Below are 13,275 nucleotides of genomic sequence, written 5' to 3'. Positions count from 1 at the left end.
GGGGGGTGTATACTTATGTCCCCTGTATTTTAACATAGGGGGGTGAATACTTATGTCCCCTGTATTTTAACATAGGGGTATGTATAATTATGTCCCCTGTATTTTAACATAGGGGGGTGTATACTTATGTCCCCTGTATTTTAAGGAAGAACATTTATTTATTTACAATACATTATTCATTCACAAAGAAAAATGGGGTCAATTAAGGTTGGATTTTTCCAAATCGTTTCAATTAAGGCATTAAGATCAGTTTCCAAACTATATATATGAGTTCCTAAATGTATGAGCACCGCTGTACCAGGTCTGCTGTCTTATCATTATGAAATGAGTGTGTGTGAGCAGAGGGCTCAGAATAGCTATCTGGCAGAGGACAGATAAAGGAATCATGTCACACTCTCTATGAAAAAAACAGTTTAAAAAAAAACAAGAAAGGTAGGAAGAATGTCATAAATGTCATCTCTGTTTTGAATTGTGTTCAGCATCTTGCAAACAGTGATTGGGTGGTCTTATCGCTCTGCAGTCTGCTGTACTCACACCTGAAACCAACTTAACATTTCATCAAAAACATCATAAACCTATTGTGCAGCTCCCTCTGTTTTATCTTCGTGTGTGTGTGTGTGTGTGTCTTTGTAGATGTTAGCGGTTATAAGAAAGGTGGCTGGATGAACGTGTTCAGGAAGTCATATGAGAAAGTTAGCGTCATGTTTTCAACTGTCATGCACTGGTGACATGTTAGCCTGTTGTCAACACACAACTTCACGTTACGTCATTTCACCCCACCACATCATTACCATAGAAACAGGCTGCCTGCACTTTCAGAATCCGCTGGTTTCTTTATGTTTCTGTGATGAGGTGTGTCTTTGTTGTCCAGGTGGGCTCCTTTCAGCTGTTTGTGGAGGGTTACCGTGAAGCGGACTACTGGCTGCGGCGCTTTGAGGCCGAGCCTCTGCCAGAGAACATCAGGAAGCAGCTGCACTCGCAGTTTGAGCGGCTGGTAGTGTTGGACTACATCATCAGAAACACAGGTGAGGGTGTCTGTGTTAAACACACTGGGTAGGAAATGTAAATTGCAGTTAGGGATGTTAATGATTAACCGGTAACTGAAAATACAAAATCTGTCAAAAGCAACTTTGTTAAAACTATTTTTTGCACTATAAAAGATAAGAAATCTATTTCTTAACTGCTAGTAAACTTGTTGGTGCAAACTTTGCACTAGCACGTTGCGTTGAGCTGCTCTTTTTTTCCTACTGGATGGCGCTCACGCTTTTGAATTTGCGCTCGTCATTAATAATTTATAAAATAATAATAATGTAGAAAAGCTAGCTGTCAGACTGCGGTCTCTTTTCCCACCTACACACTTATTTCCATTACGTCTTTGTCTTCGTCCTCAGATCGAGGGAATGACAACTGGTTGATCAAGTATGAGAAGCCGGGAGGGGAGGGCCAAAAGGTGAGGTTACGTTCACACAAACCTAGGGTGTGTTCAGACTGATCAAAGGACAAATTCTCACCTGGCCTCATGCAATTAAACTGCTGGAATGCTGACACAATGTCATTATGGGACACAGCCCATGTTGAACACACACACAAAAAAGCTTAAACGCACACACTTGTTTACTCGATGCTCTGTCACTTATTCACACGCAGAACATATTGGGGCCCACATTGATAGGCACTAGCTTGGATATTGCAGATGTGGAACAAACCAGTGCCCCAGAGACTTCGTTGGTCACAGATCCCAGAACACTGCCTGTCTCCCCATCATCACTCATTATTTGTCACGCGTTGATAAATGAGCAACAGTTGTCACCTATCTGTCTAATTAATCAGGTCTGGTCATCGATCAGGAATCACTCACTCAGTTGTTGGTGATGACTTCTTTGATCCTCTTTCCCTCTCACTGTAGGATCCAGAGTGGTCAGAGAACAGCTCCGAGTCCTGCATTAAGATCGCAGCCATCGACAACGGCCTGGCCTTCCCCTTTAAACACCCGGACGAATGGAGAGCCTGTATGTTGGTCTATTTCCTTGTCTTTTCTGCTCACTGTCTCTTGTGGGGCCATTATTGTAGCAGAACTCTTCTAAATGTGTGTGGTGAATTGTGTTCATCTGTGTGTGGGTAATCAGATTTGTATTTGTGTAGACAAAGCTGTAAATGCATCCATTGATCTGGGAATGTGTAGATGAATCTGGAAATGCGTACGTAGAGGCAGCACTGAGGCGCAGTGTGGACAGAGCAGTACAGACACATCTCCACGCGTGCCACACCCATTTGCGGATCTCTGGCGCGACAGAAGTGTAGCAACAATCATGTGAGAAATAGACTCAGGTCTGCCTGAGTGGCAGCTGATGACTCGATACATCAGTGTTGATATAGCGACGCTATTCCAGTGTTGACTATTGGTGCTTCCTCATAATAGTTTACCAATGAGATTTTAGATAAATAATCATCAGTAATGTAGATATAATGACTCAGTGGGTAAATGCAAATAAGAGAACAGCTAGAACAGTTTCAGAAAATGACATCACTTTACTGTAATACAGCCTTTAAAACCAGGAGAGGACATCACTTGTTCCGTATTACGATATAATGATATCCAAAATCTACAACATCTACTTTCATGTCACAACATCGATATAGTATTGAGATATTGCCCAGTCCTAATTTCCAGCTCCTGGAGCAAAATGATTTTCAGCCTTTAATATCTACGTATGCATTGACAGATTCCAGATGTGCCTACACATTTACCGCTTCACATTCACATGGATAGGTGGGCATTTTCCGAAGGTTAAGAAAAAACCCAATTTGGTCTTAACCTTTGGAGAGTGCCAGGCTTCATGTCTTTGTGCTAAGCCAACCAGCCGCTGGCTGTGGCTTCATATTTACCCCACAGACACGAGAGGGGTGTCAGTAGTCCTCTCTGAGCTGTCAACAGAAAGTGACTTAGCGTATTTACTAGCTATTCTTTCAATTGTCTGTCCCTCAAAAAGTTAACAAGTCATTTATTTGGATTCATTTGTTCTTGCCATGATGAGTCTTAGATAGTAACATTAAAAATACAAAACGGTAAAGACGCACCATAATATAAGGAGACGGTGTGGGCCTCTACCACTAGGTCTAGACAACGGGGCAGGAGGAAGGCAGAGGTTGTTTGATGTCATCCAGCGTGTTGTGACTAAGTGGGTTAATTGTGGCGTGGTGATTGCCTCCTCCCATCAGACCCATTCCACTGGGCATGGCTCCCCCAGGCTAAGGTGGCCTTCTCCCAGGAGACCAGAGACCTGGTGCTGTCCCGCCTCTCTGACATGAACTTTGTCCAGGACCTCTGTGAAGACCTCTATGAAATGTTCAAGGTACGAGCCACCTCCTAACTATCCTCTTCTGTCCCCTTTTCTCTGTTTAGAGAGATTACTATTAAGAGAACAGCTGTCTTGTAACAGGAGATGGGACGCCTGCTAACAGGAGGTCTTGTTTTTCTCTTCAGACGGATAAAGGCTTTGACAAAACCATGTTCGAGAGACAGATGTCTGTTATGAGGGGACAAGTGAGTTTCTCTTTTAAAGTGCAAATATTATTTTTGGCTTTCCTTTATTGTGTTATGTATCTTTTTTGAGCACGTTGTAGGTTTACAAACTAAAAAAAGCCCAAAATGAAACAACATAAACCTATTCTGGTACAACCTGATATTGAGCATAATTTGAGGTTTTTAAAGAAAGTATTTTTGAATGAGTTTCTCCTTCGTGTCCTATATATATCCTATATATAATTTTTTCCTCTTTTTTAATATCCTACCATGCTCTCCTTTCTCCGTGCCCTACTTTCAGTCAGTTTAGTTGATTGCTCTGTAACCTAATCACCATCCATCTTGACCTAATTTCTCACCCTCCGCCCGGTCTGCGGCCCTGCCACACCTCTTCATGTCTCTTCATTTCTTCTCCTCATCTCACCCGTTTACCTTTTTTGGATTAATTACCACTGGGTGTGTCCTAGCCATAACAGTCTGGTCATAGCACAATGATTCCAAGTCTCTTTTTGGATGTAGTTCTCATCATTTACTATACCCAGTGTTGTTGTGTTCTTCCATTTCCATAAGAGCTGGCGCAGCTATTCGATTCGACAGAAAGTGATTTATGTTGATTAATAATCGTTGAAGTCATTTTTTCAACAGATTTGATTAGCCTAATCCATGTTGCTTCAGATTTTATAGGTGCTTAACCTCTCTCACTCACTCACTCACTCACACACACACACACACACACACACACACACACACACACACACACACACACACACACGCTCTTAAATGCAACCAATACTCAGGATGGAAAAAATGGTTTCTGTACGTCATACACAGTAAACCGTGTTTCCACCAGGTGTTGAACCTGACCCAGGCGCTGAAGGACGGGAGGAGCCCCATCCAGCTGGTGCAGATGCCTCGGGTGGTGGTGGAGCGCAGCCGCTCGGGCGGCCATGGTCGCGTGGTCACGCTCGGCAACGCCTTCACACAAACCTTCCACTGCAAGCGGCCCTTTTTCTCCTCGTGGTAGTCCGAGACGGGGTAGGAGGGCGAGCCGAGGAGAGACTTCTCCAACAGGTCTTTATTTTTTAATTTTTTTGTCCTGAAGTGAGGGAGAAGACGTGAATATCGCCACTAGACACTGCTCCTATTTCTCTGGCAAGAGAAGAAATGAAGAAGAAGAAGCTGATAGAAAGTGATGATGGAGACACTGGGCTCCGGTCCATGCCCCGGGGTTGTGAAGAGAACACAGAAGCATGGCAGCTGGAGAGATTGGCCTACCATTGTCTCATTGAGACCTTGGGTCTGTTTGTGGTTACCATGGTGACTTGATTAGATAATCAGCTTTTCCACAGAGGTGGGCTTTGTTTATTGTTCGAAGGCAGAAAGGATTATTTTATTTTTTTTAACCCACCCAAAGTACCTACTGAAGTCTCTAGCCAGGTGTCTTAGTGGGGTTAATGGCCAAAGAAAAGTAGCTGCAGAACACAGAAGAACCAGATCTGTGGGCCGCTATTTTGGGGAATTTAAAGCACTGCTTTCACAGATCTCTCCAGAAAGGGATTTTTAAAATCTACGTGAACGTTGTTCCTGGTCTCGGATAAAGTCCCAAAACTATTTGCTTTGCCTTGTAGGACTACTTGTGAAAATACAGATGTGGACTTGCACTGCTGGAGTGTGTTCGACGAGTTCTCCAGAACCGGGTCAAACCACTGTTTACCCAGTGCTTGTTTTCACAATCTGTTGAACAAACAGTGTCTTCAACTCTCACTACTGCCAAAATCTGCTTGTGGGAGGAATATTTTAAAAGCCTCAAGAAGAGAATATTGTTGAAACTTGAATATGAAATCTGGGGAATGGAAGAACTAGTAATAAGCACTGCTTGAATGTAACCCGTTTACTACACAGATTCTTGCTCCTCAACATTTCAATACGAGTGAATGAAGTTAATATTTTTTTTGTAACAATGAATGTATTTGTTGTTAGACGTGTTTAATTGCCGGCAAGCAGCTTTCTCCTGAACCTGGCGGCATGGGCGGGGGGACTACCTGGTCCTGCCCTTTACAGTAAATTATAGGAAGAGGAAGGAGGAGGAGGAGGAGGATATTTCACACTTGCTTTATGCTGTTGTTTTTCTTATGTATGCATCTTGAAATTTCTATCCCAACTTGATGATTGTATAAGTAAAGTTGTATATTTAACAGATGAATAATAAAATTTGGGAAATTTAAATCTTGGTTTTGGTCAGTTGTATATTGCGTGAGTGTGGAAGAGATGAGATGGAGATGAAATGGTACCAATCTGCTTTTTAGCTAACTGCTGAGGAAAACCAAATGATACACAGGGTTACAGCTGTGTGTGTAACTGCCCTCAAACATGGTTGACAAAGGTGTGTTCAGCAGTGACGGTGTGGGTGTGGGTGGGTGTGACCGTTTGCATCCACCTGTGACCGGACCATTAAACTCGGAGACTTTATGATCTCAGAAACGATGCTCCGTCAAATAATGGGAGCTACTCATAACTGTTGTATACAAATGCAGACTACTGTGAACACCCCACCTCCACCCCATCAACCATAACACTGGTAGAAGTGGGGTAGGTAAAGGTGTCATCACACACTCATCCCTCAGCACCCACACACACACACATCTGGAGAGGAAGATAAACTATGACAAGATAGACTTTATTAATCCCACACTGGGAAATTCCTGTGCTACAAACAGAATATAAAACGTGTTATGGACATGATCTGTGTAAGCAGCGAGACGTAGAGGACACGTAGCTGAACACTGCCACCATGTGGGGAATATTCTTTTTCTTTTCCTTGATTTTTTTTCTCTCCTCCATATCACCTCTGGTGCTCCGTAATTAACTTATCAGAATCAAGCATCAAATCGCTCTAGAGAGAATCACGATGCATGTAAGAATCACATTTTTTTCTCCTGTGTGTGGGTGTCCTGATTTTTTTATTATTATCTTTGGTAAGTAGTTTGTTAATCTATTTTTATATGGCAGTAGAGTTATTGTTCTGACCAAGAAACTGGGTGAGTCACTGCTACCAACTGCCACTTTGCTTGTTTGAAAGCCATGATGTCTCTCTCTCACGGGGGGGGGCAAATTCTCAGGGCAGGCAAAGCAGAGAAAGGGAAGGTAACCTGGCCCCTTGTGACCTCATAAGGGTCAAGATACCGGATCGGCCCATCTGAGCTTTCATTTTCTCAAAGGCAGAGCAGTATACCCAGGGCCCGGTTTACACCTATCTCCATTTGAGATGACCTTTTAACGGAGTTGGGTCACTGCTGCCACAAGTTAGCATCAAGCACAACAAAGGCTGTCAGCTGAATGGTGGTTTAAGCTAACGTTAGCAATCAATCAATCATAGATAGCTAAAATGTTTTTGAAATGATTTCCATCTTCTGTTATGGTTTGTAATGAGAAAAGTTTATTATTTTATGGATTTCACAAGTTTCAGTATGACACGTTATGCCGTATACTGTTTAAATCTGAGCATGCGCGACTCACATCTGCACTCGACATTGGGGAGCGACACCCCATCTACAGACGCCAACATTACATAATGACATTTATTTCCCATTGACGCAGCTAATTGAATGGAAAAATCGTGACTTTACAAAGCATTCTGGTACAAAATATAAAGTAGATACAATACCACATATGAGTGACAATGACTGTTTACATGCACATAATATTCAGGTTTGGCCCTTATTCCAGCTAAGCTGTTTAAATGGCTAATAAAAGTGAATATTCCTGTTTACATGCAAATTACATTTTTTCCAATTTTTCCAGCGGTTGTGTGAACACAGCATCTCTCTTTCATTCCTTCCATCAGATTCTTAAAGATGGGCGGCGTAGCGATGTGTGCTCACATCCAAAAACCTGTTGGTGTCCAAGTCTTTGATAATGTGTAAAAGTAGATGTGTTTCTCTTTCTAATCGGGTCTGCAGCCTGGCAAACTGTTGGCTGGTTGGTTTGTGTACAGAAACCATAGCAACGCACAGAGCTGAATATAAACCTGTAAAGTTCCAGATTGAGACCCTTGTTCTGAATGCGCTGTATACATGTCCAAATAATGCCTCTAAAATATGAATAATAATGGAATATCCCCCGTCTTAATCAGATAATGCTATATTTGGAAACAGGCCTTATTGGGAATGTGCAGTTTAAACTACATATCAAATTCAGAATATTGTCACATTCAGAATATTAGTGGATGATTATTGTGACTATAAACATTCTGAGTGACAAGTCCTCGTGTCCTATCACATTCATATCAGCTGAATATTTTCAACACATGCCACAGAAATATGAAATCCTTAAACACGTAGCTGCAACTGAATTAGTCTATTTCAGGCCTTAAAACATGCATAGGTCTTTCCATTCTTGACCAGTTAAGACAGGACCATACACTGAGTGTAATATTGCAAATAGAGCAGTTGTGTATTTTTTAAGATATTAAATGTACATCTTTTCTTTTCAACTCTAAATAAAACTGTTTTTTACTCTAAAAAACCACTCTGTGTGTGTGTGTGACATCGTTTAGGCTTTGGATGCCATTTGAAATCATTTTGACTGAGCGGCCGACCATTTCCTGCTCCTCTTTGTAGGTTTTCTCCTCTCCAATCAACTTTTGAATCAAAGTCGGCTTTTTTCTCAGAACAATGTCTGGAGCGATCCGTTTTGCTGAGTATTTCAGTGTGACATAACTGACACCTGCTTCTTCACAAAATCAATCAGCTCACTAATTGAACATAACACTATTATTTTGATAATGCCACTTTCAAGTACAGATTCATCTACACACTGTTGGTTTTCTATGACTCTACAACCCATACTAGTAAATTATTTGCCATGTAGAAATACCACTTCAACCAAAAAATATGCACATAATTCTGTCTTCAAGTTAAGTCTGACTAAAAACTCTCTAGGTACATCTCATGTCCGTTACTTGACAGGTCCTCTGTCTTCAGCTGAACTCTTATTTCGGTCCCTTGGACAGATGGAGGGCTCATCGAGGAGATATAGCCATGGAAACACGAGAGCAGCCTTTCTGGAAGCTGTGCAGGAGGAGTTGCTAACTCGGCCCAACAACTGACAAATTCATGTGATGCTTCAGAGGAACGGACGTGTCATTACTAACACATTTGCTCGTTTCCTCTCTGTTGCCATGATTTCCTAGGAAGGGAGGCAAATGGAGGAGTTGGGGATGTAATTTAAGGTACATGAGATGAACTTGGCTGTGAAATAATGACACCAAAATCAGTCATGTGACACTTGTTGGCTCTGGTGCCTTTACTGACATTCAAACATATTTCATTGAGATTCAGAAGAAGTCATAGCATGTGTACATCTTACTCCCCATCACACAGATAAAAACAGCAGGCTCCCTCTATTCTCTATCGGACTGTTATTTTTGATCATATTATAATAGCGTTTACCACTATACTGGAGCAAGAGAAAGTAGTTCATTTGCACACTTTCTCTTATAAAAGTCCTCCATAGTAAAATGATTTATTATAAAGAATCCACTGACCGGGATACACAGCTTTGTCTCGGGTTTGTTCAAAGTTCATTAACCCAGAATAGATTACTTTGTGTTAAGGGGGAATCGAATGCTTGGCTGCATGTAGTTGTTTGTTCAGTCTCGAGTCCCAGCATGATTTGGATTTTGAGGTTCAACTCATAATGAAAGGCAGCCTGTTGTCTCTGCGGTGTTTCAGTGTGCATGTGTGGACGGTTATAAGCAACACTAGAGAACTTTTCCCAGTTCGGTCCCCCTACAGGTTGGAAGAGGACTTGTCCATTACATGACATGACATTACACAAGTGTGCCAGATCGGGCGGGGGATCTGTTGTTCGACTGAGACATTACAACAACCGTAATGGACCAAAAGCTTTCTAAAAAGGTTCTTTAGTGTTGCTTTGAGTGACATTTGATAAAGAAAATGTTTACATTTACTTGGACTATGACAAATAGAAAATACCATTTTGATCAGGATACTTCCTCTCAGGAGGTCCAGATGTCAGAAAAAATTAAATTATTAAAAAAAACTTTTAAAAAAACATTGCAATGAGAGAATATGTGGTGGGCTCTTCCAGCTCCATTAAGAAATCATCCAGCTCTCCGACAGTCTACACACACATTACACATGAACCTAAACATCAAGTCCCCAGCAGCTCAGTGCATACATGTACAGAGCATCACTGAGGTGGGGGTGGAGGGGGGGGAGGAGGAGGGGGGAGGTCAGAGAAGGGGACAGCGTTCGGTGGCCAAAGCGGAGAGGAGAAAGATGGATTGAAGAAAGAGGGAGGAGGGGGGGGATACAGAGGGAAGTTGGGTGGGGGAAAAATGTGATGAGGGGGAGGAGGGTAGGGGCAGGGAGGGGGGCGGTACATGGGAGGGACATGCGTGTGTCTGGGTGGTGGGAGTATGTGTCTGGGTGGAGCTGCTGTGTTATTTGTCAGGTTCTGGTGCCTGAGTGGAGCTCCTGCGTGTCTTGGTGGGAAACCTCTGGTATTGCGCTGCTGCAGCAAGGTGTTCTGGGTAACGTGGGCAGGATTATCTGGATGGGGGAGAAAATGATAAAGTAAAAAAAAAAGATCTCACACACACACGCACGCACGCACGCACGCACGCACGCAGAAAGTTGACTAGTTTCAACTTTAGACTTCTTTCAGATGGTAACAGTACAGAATCATCTGAACAAGTCTAGATAATCATTGCTAGAATCCCCTTCCTGTTGATGTGTGCTGTACCGGTGTTGTTGTTGTCCCTCTTCTTTCTGGAGTTCTTCCCTTTCCTCTTTGCTTCTTGTTCCTTCTCATCATCACTATAATCTAAAGCCTGGAGAGAAGAGAGAGAAGGGTTAAGAATAAGGGATGTTAAAAATGAACCGTTAACAATAAGAATGTTGTCCAGTTACTTTTATAATGATTAAAACCGTGTGTTCCATGTTAAAGAAGAAAAATAGGCTAAGCAATCTATTTCAAAACTGGCATGCTGTTTGGAAACAGAGCTCGGTCAGGGCAGCTTTATGTTCAGATGGAGCTGTGGCGGGGATATATCAGAACAGGAACATTTCCACTTCCATTCGTGTCTGGGGCTCACCTCCACTGGTGGTTCTTGGTCATTCTTCCAGGACGCATCAGATCCTTTAAAACTGAAGAAAACATGTTGACTTTAACGCACTAGTTAGGGTTGGTCAGACATAAACTTCACTTCATCATAGCAAAATTGACTTCTGCTCGACAAACTAATCAGCATGTGCGCACTTACACTTTGAGCTGTTGTGTGAGGATGTATTTTGTGTACTCTTTGATGGCCGGTGCGTAATAAACAGCCAGTCCCTCCGTCAGCCCCTTGCTGCTTATCTCGTCCGCAGAGTTAAAACGTAAGACGTACAGCGGACTGGACACTGGACCAAACACCTCAAAGACCTGGAACACAAGGATAGAACATTACCAAGCAGAAACCAACAGGAGGCAAACAACCCAGTAACATAAAACACATGTAGCCAATGATCCAGGCCAGGCCTGCTGCTCCACCCACCTTGCCAACAGCCAGCCTATCAGATCTAAAGATGATGCTGTCGTCAGTCAGAGGGGGCGTGTCTTTCAGAGACTGGATTATAACTGCAGACAGCAAAAGTGTGGTTAAAGACACATTAAAAGCCTCCAATTACATCATCCTCTACTTAAGAAGAGTTCAGTTTTCCCAGTTCTTTAGGAATCAGAGTTGCAGTGTGACCTTAGCGTGTGTGTGTGTGTGTGTGTGTGTTTGTGTGTATTTACCAAGTTGCTGTATAATACTGGAGACTGTTCCTACAGGCTGCAGTTGTGCATCTTCTGGTAATGACACCGACACCTCCTCCACTGCCGGCAGCTCCTACACACAGACAGGGTCAGCTTTGGTCTGATGTAGCGCTGGGCCATACGTGAAATAAACTCTCGTGTTGCAGCTTGTTCTACATACGATGTTTGGAATACTGCCAATTTCCGAGTGCAAATTGTCACAGAATTTCTTTACGCGGCCAGCTCAAGGATCACTTTGGCACTTTTCTTCTCTTGCACTCCCCCACCCATCCAGACACCTCTCCTGGCCGAGTGTGTATGGGTTATGAGGTGTGTGCTGCACAATGCTGGTACATAAGCAAGGGGCTGGTAGATTTGCTTCCCTCAACAGCCACAAAAAAAACAATAATCTATTGCACAGGGAAATTTGAACATTCACTAGCATGGAGGGAAAGAAAGTTGATATTGCACCCTGCGTGGAGGGAAGCAGGGAACAGGGGAAGAAACAAGTGAAGCACCAAAGCGTCAGGTTTCTGTGTGTTGACTTCTGAAACGGTAATGGAAGACGGATGCAGAACGATTGGTTCTAAATGGAAATCATTGTCTTCCTGAGTTCCTGCCACGTCACATGGAGGACGATAGCAGAGTGTGTTCATCATGTCAAGGTGGTCCGGGTACACGAGGGCAGTAGCGCACACTACTAACAAAGTTAAATTTCCACATGGTTCCAATTTTTAAGGTATGGTCATCCCAGTGGGGCTGTTCCGATCAGCTTCTTCGACCACGATCCTGATCAGCTGTTTAAATAATGAATATCTGCCGATACCAAGTCCCTGTCCAACACTATAAAAATAACTAAGTATACAAAGTAACAAAACAGTTCTCCTTAGGATCACAGCGGTCAGACTGCTGTAGATGTGAAAGCATTAAACAAAGAATGGTTCCCATTAAAAAAGATCCTTTTTAACTTTTATCTTCTATGTACTCCCTACAAAAATCAAATCAAAAGAATGATTTATTATTATAATTATTTTGTCATCGTGTAAAAATGTGTCTTTTTTATTTATATATATATTTTTTTTTTGCAGGGAAACTCCTCCCCCCCCGAATATTGTACAGGCCTATTGTGTAAGGTTGAAACTGTGGGGTAGTAAATGTCTGTAGGTTGGTTCACTTCCTATGTTTGGGTCGGACTGCATTCTCACCTGAAGTGAACCCAACTCTAGAGCACATGGAAGCTACAGCTGATTAGGAGGGACATAGCTCTGTTCCACAAGTGCTGATGCTGACTCCATGCTCATTTCCTTGGAGTATTTCAGCAATCTCTGCAGATGGAACACGAGAGCGGAGGACATTAAAGACCACGTGGACCTCTAGCAGCGGCCCACTGCTGCAGAATGGTTAGAGGGGAAGCACTGGGTTCCGTGTTGGTTTCGCTTGGTTACAGCGCGATCAAAACAAACGTTTTACAAAAGTTGTTATTTGGAAGCACACCATCTGAATGAGGATGGTGTTTCGGGTCTTGGATCACCAGACACCTTCACCTGGGTAACCCGACCGGGCATTATTAGTCCCTGGCCTGTGTCCAAGCTTCATGCTAAACCAGGGATCCCCCCTCTGAATCAAACACTTCAAATAATAGCTGAAGTCTTTGAACATGCAATGAGTTACTGACCTCGAGCAGGACTTCATCCCTGGTTTTGATGGGTGCCGGCTGGCTAAAACCCTCATCATCATCCTCAAAAATGGGGGCAGTGGGAGAAGAGGAGGATGAGGATGAAGAGGACGAAGAGGAGGAGGAAGAGCTGTCACTGGGGACAGGGAAGGAGGAGCATCAGAGTTTGTTTCCATTCCTGTACTGTAACCAGCAAGTTTAGTCGTAATACATCAGAAACAAGCATATGTGTGTGTGTGTGTTTGTGTGTGTGTGTGTGTGTGGGGGGGGGGGG

The 13,275-nt window shown here is 43.0% G+C and overlaps 2 protein-coding genes across 3 annotated transcripts in view; one reads left to right on the top strand and one right to left on the bottom strand.

Moving 5' to 3' along the window:
* The window catches only part of pi4k2b (phosphatidylinositol 4-kinase type 2 beta), a 17,098-nt gene extending 11,349 nt beyond the window's left edge, over positions 1-5,749 (top strand). The window contains exons 4-9 of the mRNA XM_034883013.1: positions 797-1,025; positions 1,392-1,450; positions 1,907-2,009; positions 3,220-3,353; positions 3,485-3,544; positions 4,374-5,749. Coding sequence (XP_034738904.1) covers positions 797-1,025; positions 1,392-1,450; positions 1,907-2,009; positions 3,220-3,353; positions 3,485-3,544; positions 4,374-4,547 — 759 coding nt within the window. The 3' untranslated portion in view covers positions 4,548-5,749. The remainder of the gene's footprint in view (positions 1-796; positions 1,026-1,391; positions 1,451-1,906; positions 2,010-3,219; positions 3,354-3,484; positions 3,545-4,373) is intronic.
* A 3,049-nt stretch (positions 5,750-8,798) lies between these two features.
* Positions 8,799-13,275, bottom strand: part of naf1 (nuclear assembly factor 1 homolog (S. cerevisiae)) — a 9,724-nt gene continuing 5,247 nt past the window's right edge. Inside the window, exons 3-9 of one of the 2 annotated variants that reach the window (XM_034894618.1) lie at positions 13,002-13,137; positions 11,327-11,420; positions 11,085-11,167; positions 10,809-10,972; positions 10,644-10,692; positions 10,292-10,379; positions 8,799-10,098 (exon numbers count right to left, since the gene is read on the bottom strand). In XM_034894618.1, the coding sequence (XP_034750509.1) occupies positions 9,737-10,098; positions 10,292-10,379; positions 10,644-10,692; positions 10,809-10,972; positions 11,085-11,167; positions 11,327-11,420; positions 13,002-13,137 (976 nt within the window). In that variant the 3' untranslated portion in view covers positions 8,799-9,736. Of the gene's footprint in view, positions 10,099-10,291; positions 10,380-10,643; positions 10,696-10,808; positions 10,973-11,084; positions 11,168-11,326; positions 11,421-13,001; positions 13,138-13,275 lie in introns of both variants that reach the window. The other variant, XM_034894610.1, reaches the window with a different exon arrangement.

Source organism: Etheostoma cragini, chromosome 2, assembly GCF_013103735.1.
Source record: "Etheostoma cragini isolate CJK2018 chromosome 2, CSU_Ecrag_1.0, whole genome shotgun sequence".
Taxonomy (NCBI): Eukaryota; Metazoa; Chordata; class Actinopteri; order Perciformes; family Percidae; genus Etheostoma; species Etheostoma cragini.
Note: the sequence above shows the minus strand (reverse complement) of the source record. Positions and strands in the feature narration are given on the sequence as shown.